At 44.1% G+C, this 27,642-nt stretch overlaps 2 protein-coding genes across 2 annotated transcripts in view; one reads left to right on the top strand and one right to left on the bottom strand.

Annotated features, from left to right (window-relative positions):
* The first annotated feature begins 235 nt into the window (after nt 1-235).
* The window catches only part of rnaseh2a (ribonuclease H2, subunit A), a 74,414-nt gene continuing 47,007 nt past the window's right edge, over nt 236-27,642 (top strand). Inside the window, exon 1 of the mRNA XM_078531410.1 lies at nt 236-304. The gene's annotated coding sequence lies outside the window, so the exon portion shown is untranslated. The remainder of the gene's footprint in view (nt 305-27,642) is intronic.
* Nucleotides 18,482-27,211, bottom strand: prdx2 (peroxiredoxin 2). Its single transcript, XM_078531408.1, has 6 exons — nt 27,082-27,211; nt 24,350-24,467; nt 20,771-20,924; nt 19,780-19,902; nt 19,249-19,379; nt 18,482-18,777 (listed from the first exon to the last, which is right to left on the bottom strand). The coding sequence occupies exons 2-6, from the start codon at nt 24,453-24,455 to the stop codon at nt 18,692-18,694; spliced, it is 600 nt and encodes a 199-aa protein (XP_078387534.1). The 5' UTR covers nt 24,456-24,467; nt 27,082-27,211; the 3' UTR covers nt 18,482-18,691.

Below are 27,642 nucleotides of genomic sequence, written 5' to 3'. Positions count from 1 at the left end.
AGCTTCTCCTGTCCGACAGCACCTCTTGCAGGTTAAATCAAAGAATGCGAACATTACATCTGTTGCTGTCTATGTTCCCGGTATTTCACACTATTCATTTCAAGGTTCCAGGTTCAACATCCAATCATTCGGAGAGCCGGTGCCAACACAATGGGCCAAATGACCTCAATCTGCCCTGTAACAATTATGTGATTCTATGACTTGTGCGGCTTTCTAATCAGCTTCTGCACCCCAGGGCTACAGAAGTATGAAGATAGACCAAACGTTCAGCCTTGTTGACCAGTGCCCCCTACTGGGATACATGGTGAGGGAGGGAATGGACTCCTCATGGTTCCTGTACTCTTTGGATGCATTCACTTTCTAAATTAAGATTGTATTTATATAGCGCCTTTCACAACCATAAGATGTACCAAAGGACTTTACAGCCAGCTAAGTGCTTCCATAGTCCCTGTTGGAATGTAGGAAGCACTGCAGCCAATTAATGCACAGCAATGCCCGACAAGAGGCAACAGGATACATGTCCAGATCATCTGTTTTAGTGATGGTGATTGAGAGATAAATATTGACTGGGACCAGATGGCTTTTCATGTCCTGAGAAGGTAGATGAGCCTTGGTTTAACATCTCATCTAAAAAGCGACACCAACGCCAGGCAGTGACCATCTCCAGCAAGAGAGAATCTAACCATCGCCCTTTGACATTCAATGGCAATACCATCACTGAATCCCCCATTATCAACATCCTATTGATCAGAAACTGAACTGGACCAGCCAAATAAATACTGTGGCTACAAGAGCAGGTCAGAGGTTGGGAATTCTACAGTGAGTAACTCACCTCCAGACTCCCCAAAGCCTGTCCACCATCTACAAGGCACAAGCCAAGAGTGTGATGGAATACTCTCCACTTGCCTGGATGAGTGCAGCTCCCACAATACTCAAGAAGCTTGACACCATCCAGGACAAAGCAGCCCGCTTGATTGGCACCCTATTCATCATCTTCAACATTCACTCCCTCCACCACTGATGGACAGTGGCAGCAGTGTGCACCATCTACAAGATGCACTGCAGCAGCTCTCCAAGGTTCCTTCGACAGCACCTTCCAAACCCGCGATCTCTACCAGCTAGAAGGACAAGGGCAGCAGATGCATTGGAATACCACCACCTGCAAGTTCCCTCCAAGCCGCACACCATCCTGACTTGGAACTATATTGCGTTCCTTCGCTGTTACTGGGTCAAATTCCTGGAACTCCTTCTTTATAGCATTGTGGGTGTACCTACTGCAATGATTCAAGAAGGTAGCTCACCTTCTCAAGGGCAATTAGGGTTGGTCTAGCCAGCAACGCCCACAAGCCGTGAATGAATAATAAAAAACAAAAACTGTGCAGCACTCCCTCAGTCCTGCACTGGAGTACCATCCAGGATTACAGGCTCAAATCTCATGAAGTAGGACTTTTTTTTTATTCATTCATGGGATTAACGACTTCACCGACTGGGCCAGCATTTATTGCCCATCCCTAGTTGCCTTTGAGAAGGTGATGGTGAGCTGCCTTCTTGAGCCGTTGCAGTCCATGTGGTGTAGGTACACCCACAGTGCTGTTAGGGAGGGAGTTCCAGGATTTTGACCCAGTGACAGTGGAGGAACAGTAATATATTTCCAAGTCAGGGTGGTGAGTGACTTGGAGGGGAACTTCCAAGTGATGGTGTTCCCATTTATCTGCTGCCCTTGTCCTTCTAGATGGTAGTGGTCATGGGTTTGAAAGGTTCTGTCGAAGGAGCCTTGGTGAATTCCTGCAGTGCATCTTGCAGATGGTAAAAACTGCTGCTACTGTGCGTCGGTGGTGGAGGAGTGAATGTTTGTGTGTGTCAATCAAGCAGGCTGATGGTAATGGTAGAGTGAGGGATTTGCTGGGCCATGATGCTATAGATTGTGTTCGAGTACAATTCTGCTGCTGCTGATGGCCCACAGCACCTCATGGGTGCCCAGTCTGGAGTTGCTAGATCTGTTCAAAGTACAGTGGTAGTGCCAATGGAGGGTATCCTCAATGTGAAAGTGGGACTTCATTTCCACAAGGACCTCCTATCAATACTGTCATGGGCAGATGCATCTGCAGCAGGCAGGTTGGTGAGGATGAGGTCAAGTATGTTTTTCCCTCTTTTTGGTTCCCTCACCACCGCCACAAACCCAGTCTAGCAGCTATGTCAGTTAGGACTCAGCCAGTAGTGGTGCTACCAAGCCACTCTTGGTGATGGACATTGAAGTCCCACCCAGAGTACATTCTGTGTCCTGGTCACCCTCAGTGCTTCCTCCAAGTGGTGTTCAGCATGGAGGAGCACTGATTCATCAGCTGAGGGAGGGCTGTAGGTGTTAATCAGCAGGAGGTTTCCTTGCCCATGTTTGGCCAGATGCCATGAGACTTCATGGAGTCCAGAGTCAATGTTGAGGACTCCCAGGGCAACTCTCTCCTGACTGTATACCACTGTGCCACCAGCTCTGCTGGGCCTGGACATACCCAGGGATGGTGATGGTGGTTTCTGGGACATTATCTGTAATGTATGAGGGTGACTATATCAGGCTGTTGCTTGACTAGTCTGTGAGACAGCTCTCCCAATTTTGGCACTAGCCCCCAGATGTAAGGAGGACTTTGCAGGGTCAACAGGGCTGAGATTGCCATTGTCATTTCTGGTGCCTAGGTCAATGCCAGGGGTCCATCCAGTTTCATTCCTTTTTTGTGACTTTATAGTGGTTTGTTACAACTGAGTGGCTTGCAAGGGTCAACCACATTGCTGTGGGTGTGGAGTCATATGTAGGTAAGAACCACAGATTTCCTTCCCTACAAGGCATTAGTGAACCAGATGGGTTTTTTTACAACAGTCAACAATGGCTCCATGGTCATCATTAGACTTTTAATTCAAGATTTTTCATTGAATTCAAATCCCACCATCTGCTGTGGCAGGATTCGAACCCAGGTCCCTGGAGCATTACCCTGGTTCTCTTGGATTACTAGTCCAGCGACAATACCACTACACCATCACTTCCCCACAGCCTTCAGACTCAGAGGTAAAGTGTTGACCACTGAGCCACAACTGATACAAATGTCATTTAGTGAAAATGGTGATCGACGTGTAGTCTCAAACCTGGAAGGTGCAAATCTATAAAACCCTATTCACCATGAGTCAGTGCCCATACTACCTTTAAAAAAGCTTAGTGTTACCATAGTAATAGACATGTGATGCTGCATGCCTTTAAGTCAAATATTATCTTTAATTGGGCAATTGATGTTCTTTCCCATCCTCCTCCGTTTTGTTGATTAGGTTTTAGGTTTATTGTCCAGATGTGGATGTTGCTTGCAAGTCCTAATCTCTCAGTTAGTGATGGGCCTTCTTCTCAATTTCAGTTCAGATAATGAGTCTACACTGAAAGCCTGCTTTTTCCCTTTATAAATGTTGCCAGAACCTCTTAGAGTCATTAGGGCACAGAAGGTGGCCAATCAGCCCATCAAGCCCATGCCTGGTCTCTTTGGAATCCAGTCAGTCCTATTTCCCTGCTGTAAATAACCTCCTGCATTTTCTGTCTCAATTATGCTTTGTTGACTACTGGGCCTGTTTCCTTGACAAATTCATCCCTGATGGCTGATGAGCAATAATATTTTTTTAAAAAAGGTGGAATGAGATTAATACGACTCAAATGTCAAAGGTCAAACATCAGTGCTGAGAACATCCCACCATGCGCCCCCTCCAGTTACATCAGCTACATCAGTTAAGATAGAAGAGAATTTGCTGTCTCCTGATTGCTGCATGAGATAGATCTTCAAAGTTGTTTCTGGTTGAGGTTCACAGTCCCTCCATGTCTGAAAACAAGCCCAACATTTGAACAAAAACAGAAACAGAAATACCTGGAAAAACTCAGCAGGTCTGGCAGCATCGGCGGAGAAGAGTACAGATGACGTTTCGAGTCCTCATGACCCTTCAACAGAACTAAGTAAAAATAGGAAAGGGGTGAAATATAAGCTGGTTTAAGGGGGGGGGGGTTTGTTGGGACAAGCAGCCAGTGATAGGAAGAGATAACCAAAAGCTGTCACAGACAAAAGACCAAAGAGGTCTCTGAAGGTGGTGATATTATCTAAAGGAATGTGCTAATTAAGAGTATAAGACAGGACAGATAAGGTACAGATAGCTCTAGTGGGGGTGGGGGAATACTAAAAGGTAGAAATAAACAATGGTGGAAATACATTTAAAAATAATGGAAATGGGTGGGAAAAGAAAAAATCTATATAAATTATTGGAAAAAATAAAAAGGAGGGGGAAGAAATGGGAAGGGGGTGGGGATGGATGAGAGAGTTCAACATCTAAAATTGTCGAACTCAATATTCAGTCCGGAAGGCTGTAAAGTGCCTAGTCGGAAGATGAGGTGCTGTTCCTCCAGTTTGCGTTGAGCTTCACTGGAACAATGCAGCAAGCCAAGGACAGACATGTGGGCAAGAGAGCAGGGTGGAGTGTTGAAATGGCAAGCGACAGGGAGGTTTGGGTCATGCTTGCGGATAGACCGAAGGTGTTCTGCAAAGCGGTCACCCCGTCTGCGTTTGGTCTCTCCAGTGTAGAGGAAACCGCATTGGGAGCAACGAATGCAGTAGACTAAGTTGGGGGAAGTGCAAGTGAAATGCTGCTTCACTTGAAAGGAGTGTTTGGGCCCTTGGACGGTGAGGAGAAAGGAAGTGAAGGGGCGGGTGTTGCATCTTCTGCGTTTGCATGGGGAGGTGCCGTGGGAGGAGGAGTAGGGGGTGATGGAGGAGTGGACCAGGGTGTCACGGAGGGAACGATCCCTACGGAATGCTGCCAGTGGGGGTGAAGGGAAGATGTGTTTGGTGGTGGCATCATGCTGGAGTTGGCGGAAATGGCGGAGGATGATCCTTTGAATGCGGAGGCTGGTGGGGTGATAAGTGAGGACAAGGGGGACCCTATTATGTTTCTGGGAGGGAGGAGAAGGCATGAGGGCGGATGCGCGGGAGATGGGCCGGACACGGTTGAGGGCCCTGTCCACTACCGTGGGTGGAAAACCTCAGTTAAGGAAGAAGGAGGACATGTCAGAGGAACTGTTTTTGAAAGTGGCATCATCAGAACAGATGCGACGGAGGCGAAGGAACTGAGAGAATGGGATGGAGTCCTTACAGGAAGCGGGGTGTGAGGAGCTGTAGTCGAGGTAGCTGTGGGAGTTGGTGGGCTTGTAATGGATATTGGTGGACAGTCTATCACCAGAAATTGAGACAGAGAGGTCAAGGAAGGGAAAGGAAGTGTCAGAGATGGACCATGTGAAAATGATGGAGGGGTGGAGACTGGAAGCAAAATTAATAAATTTTTCCAGGTCCCGACGAGAGCATAAAGCAGCACCGAAGTAATCATCAATGTACCGGAGAAAGAGTTGTGAGAGGGGGCCGGAGTAGGACTGGAACAAGGAATGTTCCACATACCCCATAAAGAGACAGGCATAACTGGGGCCCATGCGGGTACCCATAGCCACACCTTTTATTTGGAGGAAGTGAGAGGAGTTAAAGGAGAAATTGTTCAGTGTGAGAACAAGTTCAGCCAGACGGAGGAGAGTAGTGGTGGATGGGGATTGTTCGGGCCTCTGTTCAAGGAAGAAGCAGAGAGCCCTCAGACCATCCCGGTGGGGGATGGAGGTGCAGAGGGATTGGACGTCCATGGTGAAGAGGAGGCAGTTGGGGCCAGCGAACTGGAAATTGCTGATGTGACGTAAGGTGTCAGAGGAATCACGGATGTAGGTGGGAAGGGACTGGACAAGGGGAGAGAGAAGGGAGTCAAGATAGCGAGAACTGAGTCCCGTGGGACAGGAACAGGCTGACACGATCGGTCTGCCGGGACAGTCCTGTTTGTGGATTTTGGGTAGGAGGTAGAAGCGGGCCGTCCGAGGTTGGGCGACTATCAGGTTGGAAGCTGTGGAAGGAAGATCTCCAGAGGAGATGAGATCAGTGACAGTCCTGGAAACAATGGCTTGATGTTCAGTAGTGGGGTCATGGTCCAGGGAGAGGTTTGAACAACATTTGAGCCACTTGCAATTTGTTTTCCCATGTTTTCAACCCAATAGTGTTGAACTCTGCCATCAATTTGGGGGACTACAAAGTGCTGTTTAGTAGAAAAAAAGGGGAAGATGAATAGGACATGACTGGAAGTCTCAACAAATTAAGGATTAGGGACTTCTATTTGTACATGACAGTCCAGGGCAGTAACGAGGAAGAGCTCCATTGTCAGAGGTGCTGTCTTCCAGCTGTTATGATCCTTGACCAGACCCCAAATGTTTTGGTAAGGTTAGGTTAGGGACCAATAACATTTTGTTTAAAGTGCACAGCATTTGAGATTTAAGACACTTGTTCAGTGAATAAAGCCACAAGATTGCATGGGTTTTGAACAAACAAAAATAAAGTTTACTATCCAAGGTCAGAAAGATAAAACAATTTATAATATGTATCTTATACTCAACATTCATGGTCAATATGAGGTACATGTGAATTAACAAGAAAGCTGTGGTCAAATACATCACACTACACAATAAGTGGCAGATGCGACCAAGGCAGAGTCCATGGATTTCTCCACCTAGACGACAGTAAACACTGCGAGTCGATCAATTTCACGGAATCCCTGTGTCTCTCATGAGGAATTCCAGCCATCACCTTTGAAGATCTGGGAATACCCTCCAAAAGTGGCTCCAACCCGGACAGCATCAACAACAGCCCACCTTGCAAGGTTTCAATCTCTTCTCCTGAGATTCTGTTCCCCTGGATTCCCAAGTGTGCACTCAAGCGTCAACCCACAAGCACAACATCAGCTCTTTGGGCAGGCTAAGCAGAGCACGACTGGCCCAAAGAGGTACCTTTGCCCCAGTGGCCCACAGCATGGAATCACCAAACTTTGGCTGCCTTCTTCACTAAGGCCTGCTTCCTGCAGCCATTTTCCTGTTTGAAGCCTGTTTCTCTCCTTCTCTCTTTTTTAACTGAACGGGGACATTTTTCCTGTCCCTATCCTCTCTCTGGGACTCTTTTTTTGGACCTCTCCTTGTCCCCTCTCTGCTTTGGAACCTCTCCCTGTCCCCTCTTCCCTTTAGGACCTTTCCCTGTCCCCTCCCCCCTTTGGGACCTCTCCCTGTCCCCTCTCCCCTTTAGGACCTCTCCCTGTCCCCACTCCCCTTTAGGATCTCTCCCTGTCCCTTCTCCCCTTTAGGACCTCTCCCTCCTTTGGGGACCTTTCCCTGTCCCCTCTCCCCTTTAGAACGTCTCCTTGTCCTCGCTCCGCTTTGGGACCTCTCCCTGTCCCCTCTCCCCTTTGGGACCTCTCCCTGTCCCCTCTCCCCTTTGGGACCTCTCACTGTCTCCTCTTCCCTTTAGAACGTCTCCTTGTCCTCGCTCCGCTTTGGGACCTCTCCCTGTCCCCTCTCCCCTTTGGGACCTCTCCCTGTCCCCTCTCCCCTTTAGGACCTCTCCCTGTCCCCACTCCCCTTTAGGATCTCTCCCTGTCCCTTCTCCCCTTTAGGACCTCTCCCTCCTTTGGGGACCTTTCCCTGTCCCCTCTCCCCTTTAGAACGTCTCCTTGTCCTCGCTCCGCTTTGGGACCTCTCCCTGTCCCCTCTCCCCTTTGGGACCTCTCCCTGTCCCCTCTCCCCTTTGGGACCTCTCACTGTCTCCTCTCCCCTTTAGTACGTCTCCTTGTCCTCGCTCCGCTTTGGGACCTCTCCCTGTCCCCTCTCCCCTTTGGGACCTCTCCCTGTCCCCTCTCCCCTTTGGGACCTCTCACTGTCCCCTCTCCCCTTTGGGACCTCTCCCTGTCTCCTCTCCCCTTTAGGACCTCTCCCTATCTCCTGATTGGAACTCTAGTCTTCCATGGCACTCTGCTCTTGGTCACGTGACCCAGGTTTTTGCACCATTTTTTCTTTATGCACAGGCACTCTGAGACCAAAGAACGTAAAAATGCTGATCTGTGCATGTGCAGCCCGCTCCTGATATGCAAATGCGCAAAAGCTCCAAGGTTCATCGGGAGTTGAACTTCCTGACCTCCGCTCTCAATGTTAAGATATGTATCTTTCTCACAACGCAGAAGAGATGTTAAACCAAAGCCTCATCTGTCCTCAGATGGATGCCAAAGATCCCACAGCAACTATGTGATAAAGAGCAGAGGAGTTATCCCCACATGTTCTGGCCAAATTACTTGCCCATTCATCTCATTGATGTTTGTAAGCTGGCTGCTGCCAGTGAATAGTAAACAGTGGCTATACTTCAAAGGAACCTTGTTGGCTTGAAGCACTTTGACAGGTACTGGTAGCATGAAGGGTGCTTTATACAAGCAATTCCTCTTATTCTTCACCATTAAGACTTAGACATGAAGAATGCTAGTGTGGTGAGGATGATCAGCCCTGGCATGAGGAAGTGCTTTCAGGAAGAGGAGGGGAAGAATTAACCTAATTGATTTCCGCTCTTCATGTGGTTTCATCCACTGTGTTTCTGAAAAAATGTATTATAATCTATTGTGATAATATTTTATCTTGCCTGCATTGTTGAGACAAGATAACTTCGGTGTAATTGTGGCTTTCAAAAAGGAATTGGATAATTATCTGAAGACAAATAACCTTGCAGGGCTGCGAGAAAAAGGCAGAGAACGGGACTAGCTGAGTGGCAGTTGCAAAAAGCAGACATGGACATTGGGCTGAATGGCCTCCTTCTGTGCTGTAACCATTGTGTGATCCTGATTGGTCAGTGGGTTCATTTGGTGGGCTGAGTCCGGTGTATGTGGGACTCACGGAGGACTGGGGTGCATGACGCATCTCCGGTTGCCAATGGCTGATGGCAGCAGAAGATGGGGGCAGCATGGAGCGGTGGAATGGCAGGGATAGAATGGGAGATGAGTTTGGGATGGCATGGGAAGGTTGGCATGGGAGATAAGGATGTCATAGGAAGAAGGGAAAAAATGGGCTGGGAATATGAGAGAGATGATAGGAATGGGATGGGTACGGCATGAGAGTGATGGGATGGGAAGGACCCTTGCAAAAAAGATACTAATCTTATGGCAAATGTTTTGCTGGTCTTTGGTAGTTTTAATTAACTCATTAATGTTAACAATTAGGGTAGGAAGAGCCCCTGAGAACCAAATTTTATCCTGACCTAATATCTACTTCCCAGCACAGATCGCTGAATAACAATCAGCTGAGAGCCTGGGTAATTTGCTCTTTGCTTAGCCCAGGAACACTCAGGCCATTTTTGTGTTCCCACTGCCCTCAATTGATGCAACACAAAACAGGAATAGAATTTGGGATCTTGTTCCTTATGGCCCAGGCACAATATCACTACCCAGGGCCAAGGAGAGAAATCATGGGCCCCAGTGCTTCTCCTGTTTCCGGGCCCCTTATTCCCCACCCCCCCCGCCCCACAACTTTAACCATCCCCTGTAATCATACATGATACTTTTTCCCCTTTCAAGACTCACCAAACAATCAGAGAAAGGTCCTGGTAAAATGATAACGTCCATTGTTGGCACCTGGTTACAAATATCGTCCAATATACATATGCAACATGGGTCATTAATATTAAGAGCAGCAACAATGCAATGCAGTGTTAGTTTGGGTGCACCCTATAGATGGTCCTACCATGACTATTAAACAAACCAGAGAATACAAATTTTACTTTAACAGCATCATGCAATATTGTTAATTTGACAGGAAAATATCCCACTGCTTATTTATAACACTGTGCAGATGATAACATTGATTTCAGTGACTGTATCAGCCCTCATTAACATGTTCTGTACATTGCACCATATGCAAACAGTGACAGTAAATTCATATTTGGGGAAAGATTCAAGACTTGCAACTAGAAAATCTGCACAAGATCTTTTCCATTCTGTAGAAGTAGAAGAAGACTTCCTTCTGCCTCGGTGCATGATATTATTTAATCTAATTATTTCATACAGGGGTGCAGTTGGATTCTATTTTATCAGTAATCTAATAGGGTAGAAAGATCACATGACTTCTGAGCAGCAGAGTGGAATGATTGAACAACATAGGTCTTCACTATCAGCGAGAAGTGCTGGAGCCCTCAGGTGTCTCTGTGTGACACAACACATTGACTTGCCTGGATGAGTGCAGCTCCAACAACACTGGATACTGTCTAGGACAAAGCAGCCCATTTGATTAGTACTTCATCCACCACCTTCAACATCCACTTTCTTCACCACTGACACACAGTGGTAGCAGTGTGTACCATCTACAAGATGCACTGGAGCAACTCAACGAGGGTCCTTCGAAAGCACCTTCCAAACCAGCAACCTCTACTACCTATATTGACATGGGCAGCAGATACATGGGAACACCACCACCTTCAAGTACCCATCCATGCTACACACCATCCTGACTTGGAACTATATTGCCGTTCCTCCACTGTCGCTGGGACAAAATCTTGGAACTCCCTTCCAAACAGCACTGTGGGTGTACCTACACCACATGGACTGCAGTGGTTCAAGAAAGCAGCTCATCACCACCTTCTCAAGGGCAATTAGGGATGGACAATAAATGCTGGCCTAACCAGTAACATCCATGTTCCATGACAAAATAAAAAAAAGAGGCCAGAGGACAAAGACTGAATGGTACACAGTTGTATTGGTGTTTTCTTGATCAGCAAGTCTGAGGGCTCTGCTGATTGCTGCTTCTCACTACAATATATTTGCAAATTTATGCAACTCAACTTTATCACGGTATTTCAGTACATCAAAAAATTCACAAAAGCACCAAGATAGAGTGGGATAATAGATAAGTAGACAAAAGGACAAAATTGAAGTTAATGAAAAACACTCTTGAGAATCATGTGCAGTGTAAAACAGGTTACTGATTCACTATGAGCCCATTATGCACTCCTGCCCTGGCAATTTCACCCCACAAAGCCCGCTCACACTGAGCTTCCATTAGCAACAAAATAAACAGAACTCCAGCCATGATTCCATCCTCCGTTCGCAAGATAATTATGGATGACAAAGGCTATCTCACCCAGTTCATCTCATCCATCCCATAATGACATACAAACATACATGTTTGGATGAGGAGTAGGCCATTCGGTGCCTCGAGCCTACTCTGCCATTTGGTAACATTGCCTACATTATACCAGTGACTACAACTCAAAAGTACTTAATTGACTGTAATGCGATTTGGGACATTGTGAAAGGTGTTGTATAAATGTAGGTTTTGTATTTCTTTCATTACACCTACATGAAGTAGGCAGAGTGACTGTAGAAATGGTGAAATTGGAGGCCTAATGCTGAGTCTCTAAGGGATAATTAATCACAGAGCAATTAACTGATGTTAGGAAAGTAGCTACAAAGAAATCACTACATTTATGAAACAATTCAACTCTGTAGATAATACAACCTTACCATTCAGGCTTCTCTGGTGCCAACCCACTGTACACTGTGAATTTATGGCCTATCCACAGATTTCATATGATGTTGAATTATATTTGTGTTAAATAAATGTGCAAATAGCATTTAAAATAATTCTAATTGTTTGAGGTGTGAGGGAAACAGGCAATTTAAGTGAAAAAATGTAATTAAAAATCAAATGTAAATGTAAATAAGGAACTCCAACAGCAGAAAAAGAGTGTGACAGCAAAATCCTGAGAGAAAACATTTCTATAAGCACTTAAGTCATAGGATTGGGTTTCTATAAAGACCCCTTATGGTAAAAGCCCTTCATGCTGTTTCTCTGAGACTTCAATGAATTTTTTTTTTTGCAAAAATTACAAGGGATGCTCAGAAATCCTTGCCCCCCCACCCCCCCAAGAGAAATTTTAGTCCCACAGTGTGACCACCTTCTGCTCGATTATAAACAGAATGGTGCAGGGTGGGGTGAACCTAGAATGGAGTAGAGATTTGAAAAACCTTCCTTTAAGCAATCTCCTAGTGATAAATAGGGATTTCATTCCCAAATTTTCCAAGAGTAATAAAATGGGCGACAGGCAGTCAACACCCTGTTTTGCATCGCTCCCAAATTTTAGTTTCTTACATTTATTTTGATGAGGCCCAAGCTTCTCAAGCCTCTGGTACATTAACACAGCATTTCATCAGAATTGTGACTACTTTAGGGCATAGTAAAAATTTAGACTGCAGTATATATGCTGGTTTAAATTTGAAAGAAACATTTGAGAAGTGTACAGTATTTAATTTTGTGGCACTAATCCTTAAAAGTGAACCCCCCCTCCCACCCTCAACTCCCCTCCAACCTCCCCCCAAAACCTCAACCTTTCCCCACCACCTACCCCCTTCCCCCAACCTACCCCCACCCCCTCCCCCCTCAATCTCCCACCGACCCCCCCAACCTCCACTCCACCCCTCTAACCTCCCCGCAACCCCTCCAACCTCCCCAAACGCCCTCCTACCTCCCCCAATAGCCCCCTTTCAGTTCCCGCAACCCCTCCAAACGCCCCTGCGCCCCCTTCAACCACCCCCATCCCCCCACCCACCAACCTCCATCCCTTCAACCTCCCCCCAACCTTCTCCTCCCCACCCCACACATACACACAGCATCCATTTGGTTGTAAAATTACAATGGAGTTCACTTAGCATTTTTTAACTGAGAGCATTCTCCAGACAGTTGCTGCTCTGCTAATGACCTACAGGCAGCTTTGTGGTTTTCTGGTGGGCTTTTCAAAAACTAAAAAAAAAAAGGGAACCGCAAAGCTGCACAAAGATCAGAAGCAGCAACGCAGTAACTAGTGAAACTGACCTGACAGACCAGCTTTAAAAAAATCGAACCTTCAGGCTGATAGTTCCGATATTTTGTTAAACCCTGTCTTCCAGGTCTACATCTCTGGCTGCTGCATGTGCAAAACTTGAGGACCCCAATTGTAACACCTAGCCTGGCCCCGTCTAGCCCCCCCGGGCCCATGTTTGGCACCGTCTGCAGCCTCTTCTTCTGGGCTCTGCCACTACCCACTGATCCATTAGGTCTAGAGTCAGCTTCCACTGATACGGTGATGGCACCACTTGACTCAACCTGACCATCACCTCCCTTGACTCCACAATCACCTCCACACCGTCAGTCATGGTTAGGTCACAGCTTCTGTGGCCCCGTCTGCCCTCTCTGATGAATATAAACAATTCCATGGCACTATTTTGAAGAAGACAGGATAGTTCTCCCTGGTGTCCTGGCCCTTAACCAACAACACAAAATCTGTTGAAGAGTCACACAGACTCAAAACGTTAACTGTGTTCCTCTCCGCAGATGCTGTCAGACCTGCTGAGTTTTTCCAGGTATTTTTATTTTTGTTTTGGATTTCCAGCATCCGCAGTTTTTTTGCTTTTAACACAAAAAACATTATCTGGTCATTATCGTTTGTGGGAGCTTGTTGTGCACAATTTGGCTGCCATGAAACCTGTAAGTGGCTACATTTCAAATGTGCTATTTGGCTGTAAGGGGCTTTGGGACAACCTGTGGATGTGAAAGATGCTATGGAAATGCAAGTTATTTTTTTTTTGTTGCACTTTTCCTCCAACTGCATGTTGGGAAGTGAACAGTTAAATGTTTAAGGCTCCTGTCACAAATTCCACTCTCATGTCACAGACTCTATCTCTTTCTCTGGCTACTTGCTCAGGCTCAAGCAGACTCTGGAAGCAGGGATCTAAGAGAGCCCAGAGATCCAAGGACTGTAGGAGATTAGAGAGATGGGGAGGGATGAGGCCATGGAGGGATTCCAAAACGAGGATTGGAAATGTAGATCAGTGGGCACAGGGGTGATAGATGAATTGCACTTGGTGAGTGTTAGGATGAGCTCAAGTTTATGGAGGTTAAAAAGTGGGAGGTTAGCCAAGGGAGCATTGGAGTGGCTGGGCATGGGAGATAACAGACAGAAAGTTGATATTTTTAACCCCTCAGACCCTGGTTTCAAAAAGCTATAGCTTAGGGAGAAATAAAATCTCCTCCAGCAGACATGAACAATCCCTTACAAAAACAGAAATACCTGGAAAAACTCAGCAGGTCTGGCAGCATCGGCGGAGAAGAGCAAAGTTGACGTTTCGAGTCCTCATGACCCTTCAACAGAACTAAGTAGAAATAGGAAAAGGGTGAAATATAAGCTGGTTTAAGAGGGGGGGGTGGATGGGGGAAGAGAAGGGGGGTGGGGGGTTGTTGGGACAAGCAAGCAGTGATAGGAGGAGATAACCAAAAGATGTCACAGACAAAAGGACAAAGAGGTGTTGAAGGTGGTGATATTATCTAAAAGAATGTGCTAATTAAGAGTGGAGAGCAGGACAAGCAAGGTAGCTCTAGTGGGAGTGGGGTGAAATAAACGATGGGTGGAATACATTTAAAAATAATGGAAATAGGTGGGAAAAGAAAAATCTATATAAATTATTGGAAAAAACAAAAAGGAGGGGGAAGGAACGGAAAGGGGGTGGGGATGGAGGAGGAAGTTCAAGATCTAAAGTTGTTGAACTCAATATTCAGTCCGGAAGGCTGTAAAGTGCCTAGTCGGAAGATGAGGTGCTGTTCCTCCAGTTTGCGTTGAGCTTCACTGGAACAATGCAGCAAGCCAAGGACAGACATGTGGGCAAGAGAGCAGGGTGGAGTGTTAAAATGGCAAGCGACAGGGAGGTCTGGATAATGCTTGCGGACAGACCGAAGGTGTTCTGCAAAGCGGTCACCCAGTCTGCATTTGGTCTCTCCAATGTAAAGGAAACCGCATTGGGAGCAGCGAATGCAGTAGACTAAGTTGGGGGAAATGCATTCCGTAGGGATCGTTCCCTCCGTGACACCCTGGTCCACTCCTCCATCACCCCCTACTCCTCAACCCCCTCCTACAGCACCTCCCCATACAAACACAGAATATGCAACACCTGCCCCTTCACTTCCTCTCTCCTCACTGTCCAAGGGCCCAAACTCTCCTTTCCAGTGAAGCAGCATTTCACTTGCATTTCCCCCAACTTGGTCTACTGCATTCGTTGCTCCCAATGCGGTTTCCTCTACATTGGAGAGACCAAATGCAGACTGAGTGACCGCTTTGCAGAACACCTTCGGTCTGTCCACAAGCATTACCCAGACCTCCCTGTCGCTTGCCATTTTAACACTCCACCCTGCTCTCATGCCCACATGTCTGTCCTTGGCTTGCTGCATTGTTCCAGTGAAGCTCAACGCAAACTGGAGGAACAGCACCTCATCTTCCGACTAGGCACTTTAGAGCCTTCCGGATTGAATATTGAGTTCAACAACTTTAGATCTTGAACTCCCTCCTCCATCCCTACCCCCTTTCCGTTTCTTCCCCCTCCTTTTTGTTTTTTCCAATAATTTATATAGATTTTTCTTTTCCCACCTATTTCCATTATTTTTAAATGTATTCCACCCATCGTTTATTTCACCCCACCCCCACTAGAGCTACCTTGCTTGTCCTGCTCTCCACTCTTAATTAGCACATTCTTTTAGATAATATCATCACCTTTGTTCTTTTGTCTGTGACATCTTTTGGTTATCTCCTCCTATCACTGCTTGCTTGTCCCAACAACCCCCCTCTTCTCTCCCCCCCCCCGCCTTAAACCAGCTTATATTTCACCCCTAAGTATTTCTACTTAGTTCTGTTGAAGAACTTTGCTCTTCTCCGCCGATGCTGTCAGACCTGCAGAGTTTTTCCAGTTATTTCTGTTTTTGTTTTGGATTTCCAGCATCCGCAGTTTTTTGTTTTTATCTTTGAACAATCCCTTGAACAGATTTGTTTCCATAGCAACAGTGTTCCAATAGAAATTATTTGCATATTACATACAGCAGCTGAAATTCACGAAAGCCGCCTTGCTTATCGTGTGATCTGATTGAAAACAAGATGCCTTGCCTTCAAGAAAACTCTGGTGATGACCAACCAGACTGAAGTGTAGCAAACTCTGGAATTTCTTGTTTCTTCTCTCCCCTCCCCCCATCTCTATCCTGACAGAACTCTACAGGTAACTGCCTACTTGAGTGGAGTGATGGCACAAGTGACTTTAGGCTCCCAAGTTTTAATCTTGTTGGCAAACTGCCTGCCACTAGTTAATGTTGTCTACACCTGTGAAAAAGGTCACCCAATAGCACTGAGCTATGCCTACCTACTAGTCTAGTTCTCATGGCATTTTTAATGCTTACTTAAGTATGACTGAAGGTATGGTGTCCCATTTTCAGTTGCAGGTGGCAAAATGTCCAATGTAACGAAGTAAAACTGACCAACGTCTTATTCTTTGTCACTGCATTCTGGATTTCAGAAGTTGAGCACCGTTCAATGCGTTGAGTGCTCACGACATTGAACTCACTTAATCTGGCACCAAACTTTCAAGGTGTAAACCTACCCTTGTAGAACTGTATCTGCAATACAAACTGAACACTCCACTTATGGGTCCAAGGAGGTTAGGTTGAGGCTAGCAGAGCTATACATTAAGTACATAGCTGGGGGGTTGTAGTACTTTTGTAGCTGGAATCAACTAGCCATTAAGGCAGAGGCTCACAATCTACAGCACATGTACTAAAGGAGTGCACACAAAAAGTTCTAAAAATTAATTGTCATTTACTCATCACAAGAAGGTATATGCATTGATAAAAGATGTATAGAGTTTAAATAGTAATTGCTGTGTTTTATTCATTACTGGGATATTTTAAAGTCCCAATTTCCTGCTTACATCAGTATCGTGTAGCAAGGAGGAGTGTGGTGTGTTTGATGTTGTGATGTCACTGGTTGTGAACTTTCCACTGTAAATTGGAGGGGCACATTTGACAAAATATCAGTTTCTAAGAAAGCAAAGTTAGATGTCTGTTCACTTCAGCCTTCTCAGACAAACTTGGATTTATTTATAAGGACGGTCTGTCACGAAAGGATTGTTTGTTGCATGTCAAATGTTCAGCACTACCTTCAAACAAAGCACAAAAAAACCCTTTCTTGAAGTGGACACGACTGAATCATTCAAAAAGATCAAAGCAATTTTTAAAAAAAACCAAGTCACAGAAGGAAACAAGGAAATTACAAAATTGCAGTGCATTGCATAGCAAAAAAGCCATTTACAGATGGGGAATTATAAAAGCCTTTCCTCAGCAGTTAGGAAAGAGGTTATATTGAATAATTTGCCAAATAAAGGCAATCATACTGAGAATAAAAACTGCCCATCTGAAAACCATTGAGACACCCTTAAGTGGAGTGGCAAGAACGTTAACAAAAGCAGACAACTGTTAATAGACTGTGGTTAGTAATGAGAGCGTGGATATAAATTACATTCCAGGTTTGACAGCTGTTGCAAAATATTGTGCTTCTCATGAAAGGAAGTTTGTTGCCCAAAAGGAAGTTCGTTGCCCAAAACTCTCGCATGGCACAAGGGGGCTTGGGGAGGGTGGGGGTGGGAGTATACAGTGGAAACTTTTGTTAAGCCACTTTGAAGAATGAAGTGTTGATATCAGAAAGTGTGGGGCACCAGATGGTACTCCTGCCATCAGGGGATTTAAAGTTACTTGAAGATCAAAAATCAGCAACCCAACAGTCAAATTTGACTATCTATTAAGAAAGCCTGTGCGCTAAAATTTCAATTCAGAATTAATGTAATGAATCCAGTGACGTGAATTTCCTTCTTACTCGATCTGCTTTGACTCTCAGCTTTAAGGATTGCTAGAAGAGATGGGCAGTGCTTATGACATTGTATTTCACAACAGCAAACCTGGCTAATTTGTGGCAAGATTGGCACCCTTTGTTTTGATGAGACCGTATAAATTTGAGGTCTATTACTGGCATGCAAAATCCTTACAGTGAATAAATGAAGACTTAGCATACCACTTCTGAAAGGTCGCTGACCTTTGCACCAAGGCATTGACTTTCAGGGCTATCTGCTGCTAGCATAGGAACTTCAGAGCTGGAGCGAGAGAAAAGAATGAATGTTTCAAATCCAGTAGGACTCCTCAGACTCAGGCATATTGGACTTGAAATGTCCACCCTCTAGCTGCCGATGGACCTGTAGAGTCTTTCCTGAACACTTAGGATCACCAGGAACTTTATCCTTAGTTGCATTAAAGATGGCTGATCAAGTTTCCTGGAGTTAGCCAGAGTCATACAGCACAGAAACAGGCCCTTCAGCCCATCATGTCTGTGCCAGCTATTTTAATCCCTTTTTCCAGCATTTGGCCTGTAGCCCTGAATGCTGATGGTGTTTCAAGTGCTCATCTAGGTCGAGTTCTAGGGAAAGTCAATGCAGAGCCACCTTGGCTCAATTTCACTAGTCATCATGTCCTCACTACTGTGGCACTGCGTACCCAAGAATGCCTCAATCGCTGATGTAGAATTGTTAGCTTGTGTGGAAGATTAAGTTCCAACATATGTACTGTGACCTGGTGGTATAAGTGATCCAATATTGGCTCTGCCATTAAAGTAATTATTTTAATACATTCAATTAGCTACAGGGTGCTGCCTGCAAACCAGGCTCCAATTGAGCCAAGCATTAGATCCAAAGGCAGTTCTGCACTTCAATCCCAAGTTTTATTCTGGCACAGTAAAAAAACATTTTACAAGAACATGACTGGACCTCGTCACTTTGAGCACAGAAGAAATACTGGTAATTCAACATCTTGGTGTGCAATCTACATTAGGTCTTCATAAGTGCCCACATAACAAAAATACAATGTTTTCATTATTTAATCCTCCATAACTAGGATTGGATCAAACATCTAGGACTGTTTCTCGAAAAACTTTTTGCTGTCATTCAAATTAGGTTTGATGGTGTCCTGGCCAGGCTTCCAACCAGCAGGGCAAACTAGAAATGACAAGAGAACATGTTAGTTTCATCCAATGAAAATGACCCTTTCATTTCAAAGCCTAGTAGTGTCTGCTTACTACTGTCACTAGGCTACCAGCCAAGGTCCCTTTATCAATTTATGTGCACCCACACCCTTAAAAATGAACCTTCTGGCCAATTTCACTTCAGCAGGTCTTAAAATGATAGGTGCCAAGAAGTCATTCAACTACAAGAACATGCTAAATTAAATATTAACATCCAGTTTTAGATCAAAGTACAACTTTATCAAAAGCTACCATCAGCAAGGTGTTGCATTGCAAGGTAGCTGGCTAGCAACTATTCTTGCAAGTGGAAATTTTTGAAGTTCACAAATGCAGAGATGGCAAAGGCCAGACAGCAGCTAGTACAACTGGTAGTTTTCATTTAGTCATTAAAGATGGAACATCTGTGATATGAAGTAGTCTGAACAAGTAATGGGATACAAATCACCTTCTCCATGTTTGTCAGTGAACTGAAACGCCTGCACCAGCCTTAGAGTCTCATCCACTGAACGGCCAACTGGAAGGTCATTGATTGTAATCTGCCGCAGGATTCCTTTATCATCAATAATAAAGAGTCCTCTGAATAGGGGAAAGAAACAAAGTTACTAGGTTATTTATCTGAAAGCTCACCCCAAAAATACTGTTCAATTTTGAATATCCCTCAAGTCCACTGGCCACTATTTCTCAACATGAATTGAGGCAATGGAGATATCTTCCCTCATTTTAAAACCTCACTGGAATCAAACTGTATGACCACCACCAAATATGAAAGACAGGAGGGTTTTTCATTTGGATATTCTGCACATCATGAAAAAAAAACTTACTGGCTTATTACACTTCACTAAAATCCCAATCAGTAATCTTCAGAACTGACCATTTCTGTTTCTGAACAGATAATAGCCCAAGGAACATCAATGGGGGCAATTTACAAGTAATGTGGAGCCTAGAGACCCCAGATCCCAGTCTGTGCTGTACCAACCTGTAAGCAATTCCTTCATCCTCCTTCAGAATACCATAGTCTTTGGAAATTAACTGATTCAGGTCAGCAACCAGTGGGATATCCATTTGGCCAATACCACCCTGTTTACGAGGAGTCTTGGTCCTGAAAAAGGTGTAACAGATCAACTACGGTCAACAGGTTTCAGCTTACTTTGCCAAGCTACTTTCATTGCATTCAAGAAAATGTGGATATATTGAATACTCAATTCCCAAATAAGCAAACTCACCAAACTCATGGTCATTAAGAGACAACATGCACTATGCTTTTTTGAAACCTCCTTTTAGATGTTAATGGTTTATACTCAGGCAGCTAACATACTATTCACAGGCTACAAACTGGCAGGGCCAGTTTAAAGCAGTTGATCTATTTGGGGCCCAAAAGATGATCAGTCCCACAGGTGGAGGAGGTACAGCTGTAACTCAAGTTTACTTAACTAGGAGTTGTTTCTCCCTTTATTGGCAGAAGGCAATTAATCTCACCACCCTAAATCAAAAATCAAGTCCAAACAATATCTCTTTACAAGTAGAAGATTTTCAGCACAACTCAAGAATAGAGCTCAGTAGAAAAGTCTATTAATTGTTCTAATGGAGTTCATTTACCACTCCCCACCTTCTAGGAAGAAGTGATCTGAAGTTTTAAAGGTGCCACTGCTAAATTACCAAGTTAATAACTCAGCTCCATAATGATTTGGTAATCTTAAATGTCAGTGCTAGGTGTGGAGACTTAATTTCCTAAGCAGCCAATCTATTCTAGATCCAAAAGTTCTGTACTGTATCCAGTAGATAATTAGCCCAGGACAAAGCTGCAGGAGGGCAAAAACTGTGAGACAGGCAGGAATAGTCATTCACCATGAAATATCAAATAATGTCAACAGCTAGCAACAAGCCAAAGGGAGTTTGGTCTTAAATACTGTCTTAAACTGCTTGCTATCAAGAAGCCCCATTGCCAATGGAAAGTACAGAATTCTTACCAGGCAAAGTGGCTGAAGTGAGAATCTGTGGAAGCACCGATTACTTCACAGTTGATCTTGCGAAAGTCAGCAGCTCGGTCACTGAATGCAATGATCTCCGTTGGGCAGACAAAGGTGAAATCCAGGGGGTAGAAGAAAAACACGACATACTTTCCTAGAGTTTGAAAAAGTTGGTAAGACGACATTGACATGCATTTTTACCCAATTCACTCAGCTAGTTGCAGCCTTGGGTCATCAATGGACAAGATAATGGGTAACAACCACAAGCGGTGATGGATTAAAATGCACACGATTTTTTAAATGGCAAGTCCAAATTCATATCCATTGGGCCTACTACTCAACATGACTGAACAGCCTTGCTCGAAAGTAAACCAAAACACTTGCCGGACTTGTGTAAGAGCAATGAGTTACTGAGAGATATATATGACAGGGTTCATCTTCTGCTTGATACATCTGCATGTGTATGGGCTGCCCAAGACAAATGTCCCTCTACACCCTATCTAGGACTGGTTGTACACAAATTGGCTAAATGGTTGGTGAATTGTTACAACCAGGTTTGATCAAGTTTTCCCACAAACAGTGAAGACTCCTTCACATTCGCAAAGGCCATACAGAACTTACATATCAATAACAATGCTGTGTCCATGTGCTCATTTGACATTGCCATTGTTCCACTTAAGGAAGTCAAGGATATAGTTGCACTGCAGCACTATATCATGCTGATCTAGACCCACCACCATTGTGTGAATTAGTATTTATTGAACTATAAACTCAGCAACTCATGCAGGGAGTTCAGTTTTAATGATACCATGTATGCCCAAATAAATGGTGTTGCCATGGGATCCCCTCTATGCCCAGCTCTTGCAAACATCTTTGTTGGGTTCCATGAGAAATGTGTCCTTGATGGAATGACATCTAACTTCCTACCCCTTGATATGTGGATGATATGTTTGCTTAAACCACAGCTGCATGTAACAGTTTTCCTTACATGCCTTGAAGGGCTCCATCCTGCACTCAAATTCACTTATGAATGGAGCAGTCAAATGAACTCCCCTCCCTTGACATATTAATGAGAATTCTGCCAGAGGATTCTCTACCATGGTCCACCTTCACTGGTCAATATATATGAGATGGTAAAAATCCACCTGTCCTTTAGGGAAGGAAATCTACTGTCCTTACCTGGTATGGCTTACATGTGGTTGACTCTTAAATGCCCTCTGAATAAGGGCAATAAATGCTGGCCTGGCCAATGACACCCACATCCCATGAATGATTAAATATTGGGACCTTTGTAAATAAGGCCGAGCCATTTTCATACCACGCAAGCTTGATGCCAAAATAGGGCATAAAGGCATCCTGCAGGATAACCAATCATTTCACACAGTATATCATCATGTAAACTCAAATGGGTTTAAGGCCATCACTTTCAGCCTTGAAAAGTGCTGAGACCACCTCAGATTACCCTGGAAAGGCAAGGTATTGCCAATTTGAGCAACAGGTGAAGCTAGCTGTTCCATGCTGCTCATATGCAGTAGTAACACAAGTGGCAGTCACCACCAACAGGATGCTGCTGTCAAGCCAAAAAAGGTGTTCTGCCTCATGAGTAATGTGGTCTATGAATTTCAGCGCAATGCTAGGTGTGTAGGCTGTACATCCCAAAAACTGGCAGATTGCATCAAAAAGAATGCTCCAGCCACAGTTCACAGTCTGGGCACAGACTGTACCCAACCAGCCCATACTTGCAAAACAGCCTCCACCATTAGATGCGATTCAGAGTTATTTAGCAAATGTTGTCCAATGTGCTAAGAATTATGCTGGCAACCAATTTAAGACTACCAGTTGGGCTTGCTGTGTGGTGCATTTGCATGTACTGGAAACTACATATATTAATACACAGGGCCCTGTTCTTTGCACAGAAAGGAACATGTACATATTTTGTTTAGCTGAAACAGGCTCAAAGTGACAGCCATTTGCTGACTCATTCCTCAGATCAATGCCTTGACCAATCAGGGCCAAGCTGCCTGGTTTAAATTTCAAACAATGGGCTTGGCAGTTAACTGTCAGTCACCAGTGGTGCATTCTCCATGGCAATACCACTTGCCAACCAATCACTTCACACACCATATAAAAGGCTTTCCCCTTTATATTAGTATTCTTGCTAGTGTCCTGATGAGTACCAGAAAGCTTAGATGTGTCTCTTCAGCAATACTCTTCTGTACTACCAAACAACTAATTGTCAAAAACTTAAAAATATATTCGGTAGGTGATCAAAAATGAAATTGATGGCAAATGCAATTTAACATGGAAGAGAACTGAAAGAGGGATCAAAAGCCTCAAAAATCACCAAGTAAATAAAGCCTCATGGTCAATTGTAATTTGATTTTATAAACTGAGACAGGACGAAAGAGAAAGATCAGTTTAAGCTTCAGATACTGATTAAGGCCATCTAAAACAATTTATTCCACAAAATTTGAGAAAGCCAAGTGGAGGTTTAGTTGTTAAAATAATTTCCATGCTCACTTCTTATTGGAGAGTCAATTTACAATTTCTAGCAAAAAAGGGAGGGACAAGACATCTTATTGGAAACATGGAATACTTTACCATAGCATGTGACTGAAACAGCATCAACCTTGGAAAATTGTGCCAAGACATAGGACTATGGGGAAAATACAGTTTTTACTCCAACTTAACTTGTACAAGATTGGCCAAATGGTTTCCTGTACTGAAAGAAAGAGGGATCTGATTCCCTGCAGCCCTGCTCATCCCAAGGTGCAGGCTACTATGCCAAAAGAACCTAGAGTCATACCCAATACTCTCCAGTAAGAAGTGTTTAATTTTAAATAAATTAACAAAGCTGTGATCCAGAGTGCACCATCTGAAAAGGTGGTGGAAGCAGGTGGTTTTGCAAAACCTATGGGACAAGGCCAGGGATAGGCAGGTCTAATTGGATTGCTCCTTCAAGAGTTGGTGCAGGTGCAATTAATAAAATGGCCTCTGCTGCAATATACAAACAGAACAGTCTAAAATTAACTCCATTAGAGAGCTTCATTCTTTGCTTCTGGCTCTATCCTACCACTTTGTTTATCCTACGAAAGGTGCACACCTGACTGGCCAGAAACCATTAACACCATCACTTAGGCTTTCATGGCAGAACTAACCACTCAGCAACTGTCCCCACCCTCTACAGCCAGGAGGGAAGCAGTTTTATAACTGTCATTATTGCATATGAGGTACGTCTGCAATTTTGCCAGCACCTTCCCAACCCACACAAAAAAAAGTTTCTACCCAATCAAAATCTTCAGTTTTAAACAATTAGATCACCCTTAATCATATATACTGGAAAGAATAGCAACCTGATCTGTACAGCCTTCAGAGCCAAAGCAGACTTTGTATTTCAATTTACTACAAAGTTGTTCTGCACAGATTCCAGCATTAGGACAAAGTACTGTTCAGGTTCAGAGATTACTGCAATTCAATACACTGAAGCAAAAACTTCTCCACAATCAATACAGCAAACAGTGTTAACATTTAAAAGGGGCTCTAGAAAAAAAAATAAATCAGTATCTCAATTGTTTTTACCTTTGTAACTGGAGAGGGTCAGGTCCTGGAATTCTCCATTTGGCATCACTGCCTTGGCAGTGAAATCAGGTGCAGGGTGACCAATTTTAGCATTTCCAGCTGCCATTTTGAATAGTTACTTTATGGGGAAAAAGAGAAGGCGAGAGAGAGTTATTCAAGGCAAAGTCAGCATTTAAGTCACTGGGATGGACAGTAGTTACTGTAACAGGCACTCCTGGACATCTTATGAAAGAATTCATACCAGTTTATGGTGCCCCATAGGTCGGATTACACATTTACAGCTTTAAGTAACCCAAGAGGACCTGGCCCAAAGTCCAACAGATCCAAACCTCATACTAAATGCTGCAGCAGCTAAGTTCTGAGTAACAGACTATGCTCAAATTTTAAAAAAAGTCACATGCAAGGAAGTATAGTTAAAATATTTTCTTCCTTTACACTTAGCATGGAGTTGGCCTCCCAGCCTGGGCTGGGAACAAGTATTCTCAGAAATGGAAACATTGTTGACTTTATGCAGGGACTACTGCCAGGATTTCTAATCTATTCTATGCAATGAACCCTGCTCCAAGGGTGTTCATTGACCCAATTCTGGTGTCCTCTGCAGCAGGATAGCCTGTCAATGCTCATATCTGGCCTTACTCTCAGAAGGCACTACAGGGCTGCCTTTCCAGGTAAAAGTCAGCAGAGTCAGTGGCAGAAGTTACAAAACATAAACCCACCCAGTTTGAGGCTCAAATTTGCAGAAGAACTAATTTGTTTTGTACACTGGTCTTGTTTTAGATCAACAAAGAGTTATTGTGCATTTCCTACAACCATGGTTCTTGGGCATAGGGAGTCTTCATCACCACCCATTTACTTTACTAGGTAGGTAAAAAAAAAAGGCCAACCAGCAAATAGATTCAACCTCCTAGTTAAAGCATTGTCAGTAACCTAAAAAAATGTAAATTAGCCCCCTTAGAGATTAGGATCATTGACATGGAACAGTGAAGTAAACATAAAAACATTAGTACCTGGAAAAACTCAGCAGGTCTGACAGCATCTGCTGAGGGGAACACAGTTGACGTTTTGAGTCTGTATGACTCTTCAACAGAACTAAGGAAAAATAGAAAAGAGGTGAAATATAAGCTGGTTTAAGGGGAGGCTTATATTTATTTTTATATTATATTTTACCAGCTTATATTTCACCTCTTTATTTTTCCTTAGTTCTGTTGAAGAGTCGTACAGACTCAAAATGTTAACTGTGTTCCTCTCTGCAGATGCTGTCAGACCTGCTGAGTTTTTCCAGGTATTTTTGTTTTGGATTTCCAGCACCCACAGTTTTTTGCTTTTATCTAAGTAAACATCATACACTGGTATGCAGGGGGGAAAAAAAATCAGACCTGTTCTTCAATTCCCACTGGAAGTGGTGCAGCCAGACTTAAGACCACACACACACACACACACACACACACACACACAAGCAAGCAAGTTAAACGTTTGACTACAGCAGCACTTGCCAGAGAATGTGTATTTACTTCAATGTCATTTTAAAATCAATCCTTATATTTTGTTCAAGAGCAAGATTCCCTCCTGTTAGTGAGCAGCTGAAATCTTGAGGCTCTGAAAGATTTGGGATTAATCATAATACCCTGACGTTGGAATAACTGCCAATAAGTTCTCTCCCTCATTTGCACTGCAGGTAGGCACTGACATTAATGGCAGCCATTTAATTACTTTGCGTTTATAACAGCCTCATTTCCCCCCTGAAACTGCAGAGGGAGGGTGCTCACGAGTCCAATGATACTAGCTCAAGGAAATACTGACCAGCGAAGTTATTTTAAGATATCATTTCCATCACCGTGATGGGTTTAGTTATTGCAGAAGTTTGAAGAGGAAGTATCATGTCCTCTCAACTCTCCAGAACGACAAACACACGAAAGAGTGAAATTGCACAAAGGTCAACACGTGCTAACACGAATTGAAACAATTCAGCAAGTTACATTAACCAAGGGAAACATTCCAGGACCTGATTTTTAACAATATAAGAGCTTCCATCGCTAAGCTTCCAGACAGAACTGCTTTTTTTTTAAAAAAAATCGTTTGGCAACATTTAAAGTTAAACGTTGCAGGATGGCTAGCTTTAAATCCATGTGGTATACCTCGGCCGCTACGGATACATAGACATTAGGGTGATACCTTAATTAATACTGAAGTTGCTTTAAATGAATGGAGGACGTGTTGTCGATAACCAGTGGATCTTGTAGGACAGATACTTTAAGACCCAAATCATCCATATTTTAAATTTATAAAAACGTTACTAAAGTTATTAAAAATTGAGCTAGGGTCTAGCTCCCTTCCCCCTAGTCAAGTTGGGGGGGGGGGGGGGGAAACAAAAGCTTCGACATGTCTTTAACAAAGAGGATTTGCGTCACACACACACACAGTGTCCTTTGTGTTTTTGCTCCAGCTCCTAGACCATTCAACCCACCCTCCACCAAAACTCCAAACTCTGCCACAGCACTTACAAAGGATCCCTGCTCGACTCTGTAATTACACTATTTTTTGTTTTGCAAAAATGAAACAAGTCCACCGACCTTTTAAAAACAAAAGCTTTAAAAATTAAACAATCGTGCAAACGCAATTACACGCTAGCAGAAATAGACAACCCATTACTAAGTTTGCTTCCAGCACAGAAGCACCTCCCTCTCTCTCTCTCTCTCTCTTTTGTTTAAAAAAAAATGTTTTGCCATACTTACACAGGTTCCACACTTTGCTCCTGCAGCTACTGTTCACTCCGCCTTGCCGCTTCTCTTTATAATGAAGCAGAACTCGCGAGGTTTAAACATCTCAGGCAGCTTGCGTCCAGAATGACTCAGCAAAAAAAAAAAATCCCACTCCAGCCATTTAAAGGGGCAGGCACAGTATGGACAACGTCAGCATGACTTTAGAGTTTCAAGATCCATTCATCATGATGCAACTTTAATAGTTAGTACTTTAATAATTAGCCACTTCCTGAGAAGAGTGGCTCGGTGGGGGAGGGAGGTGAAGAGAGTGTGGGAGTTGGATGCTGGCGTGAGAATGGGAGAGAAAGAGTGTGGGTGATAGAGAGAGCTGGGAAGCAAGAGGGAGAAGGTGGTAGAGTGTGATGAGAGGGTGGTGGAGAGAGAGAGAGTGGGTGGGTGGTGGCAGAGAGAAAAAGGAGGGGGGCAGTGAGGGAAGGGAGAGAGCAGGAGGTGGGTAGTGAGGAAAGAGTGGCAGAGAAGATGGATGATAGGGGAGAGAGAGAGACACTAGCGGGGTCCTTGTGGGCCACTTTG

The sequence above is a fragment of the Cetorhinus maximus genome, chromosome 28 (assembly GCF_964194155.1).
Source record: "Cetorhinus maximus chromosome 28, sCetMax3.hap1.1, whole genome shotgun sequence".
In the NCBI taxonomy this organism is placed as follows: domain Eukaryota; kingdom Metazoa; phylum Chordata; class Chondrichthyes; order Lamniformes; family Cetorhinidae; genus Cetorhinus; species Cetorhinus maximus.
This window is presented reverse-complemented; position numbering and strand designations above follow the sequence as displayed.

Coding starts and splice junctions, on each gene's coding strand:
- prdx2 (XM_078531408.1), bottom strand. CDS start 24,455: ATGGCAGCTGGAAATGCTAAAATTGGTCACCCTGCACCTGATTTCACT. Junction 20,925..24,349: donor GACCCTCTCCAGTTACAAAG/GTAAAAACAATT, acceptor TTCAAACTCTAG/GAAAGTATGTCGTGTTTTTC. Junction 18,778..19,248: donor CACTGACAAACATGGAGAAG/GTGATTTGTATC, acceptor TGTCATTTCTAG/TTTGCCCTGCTGGTTGGAAG.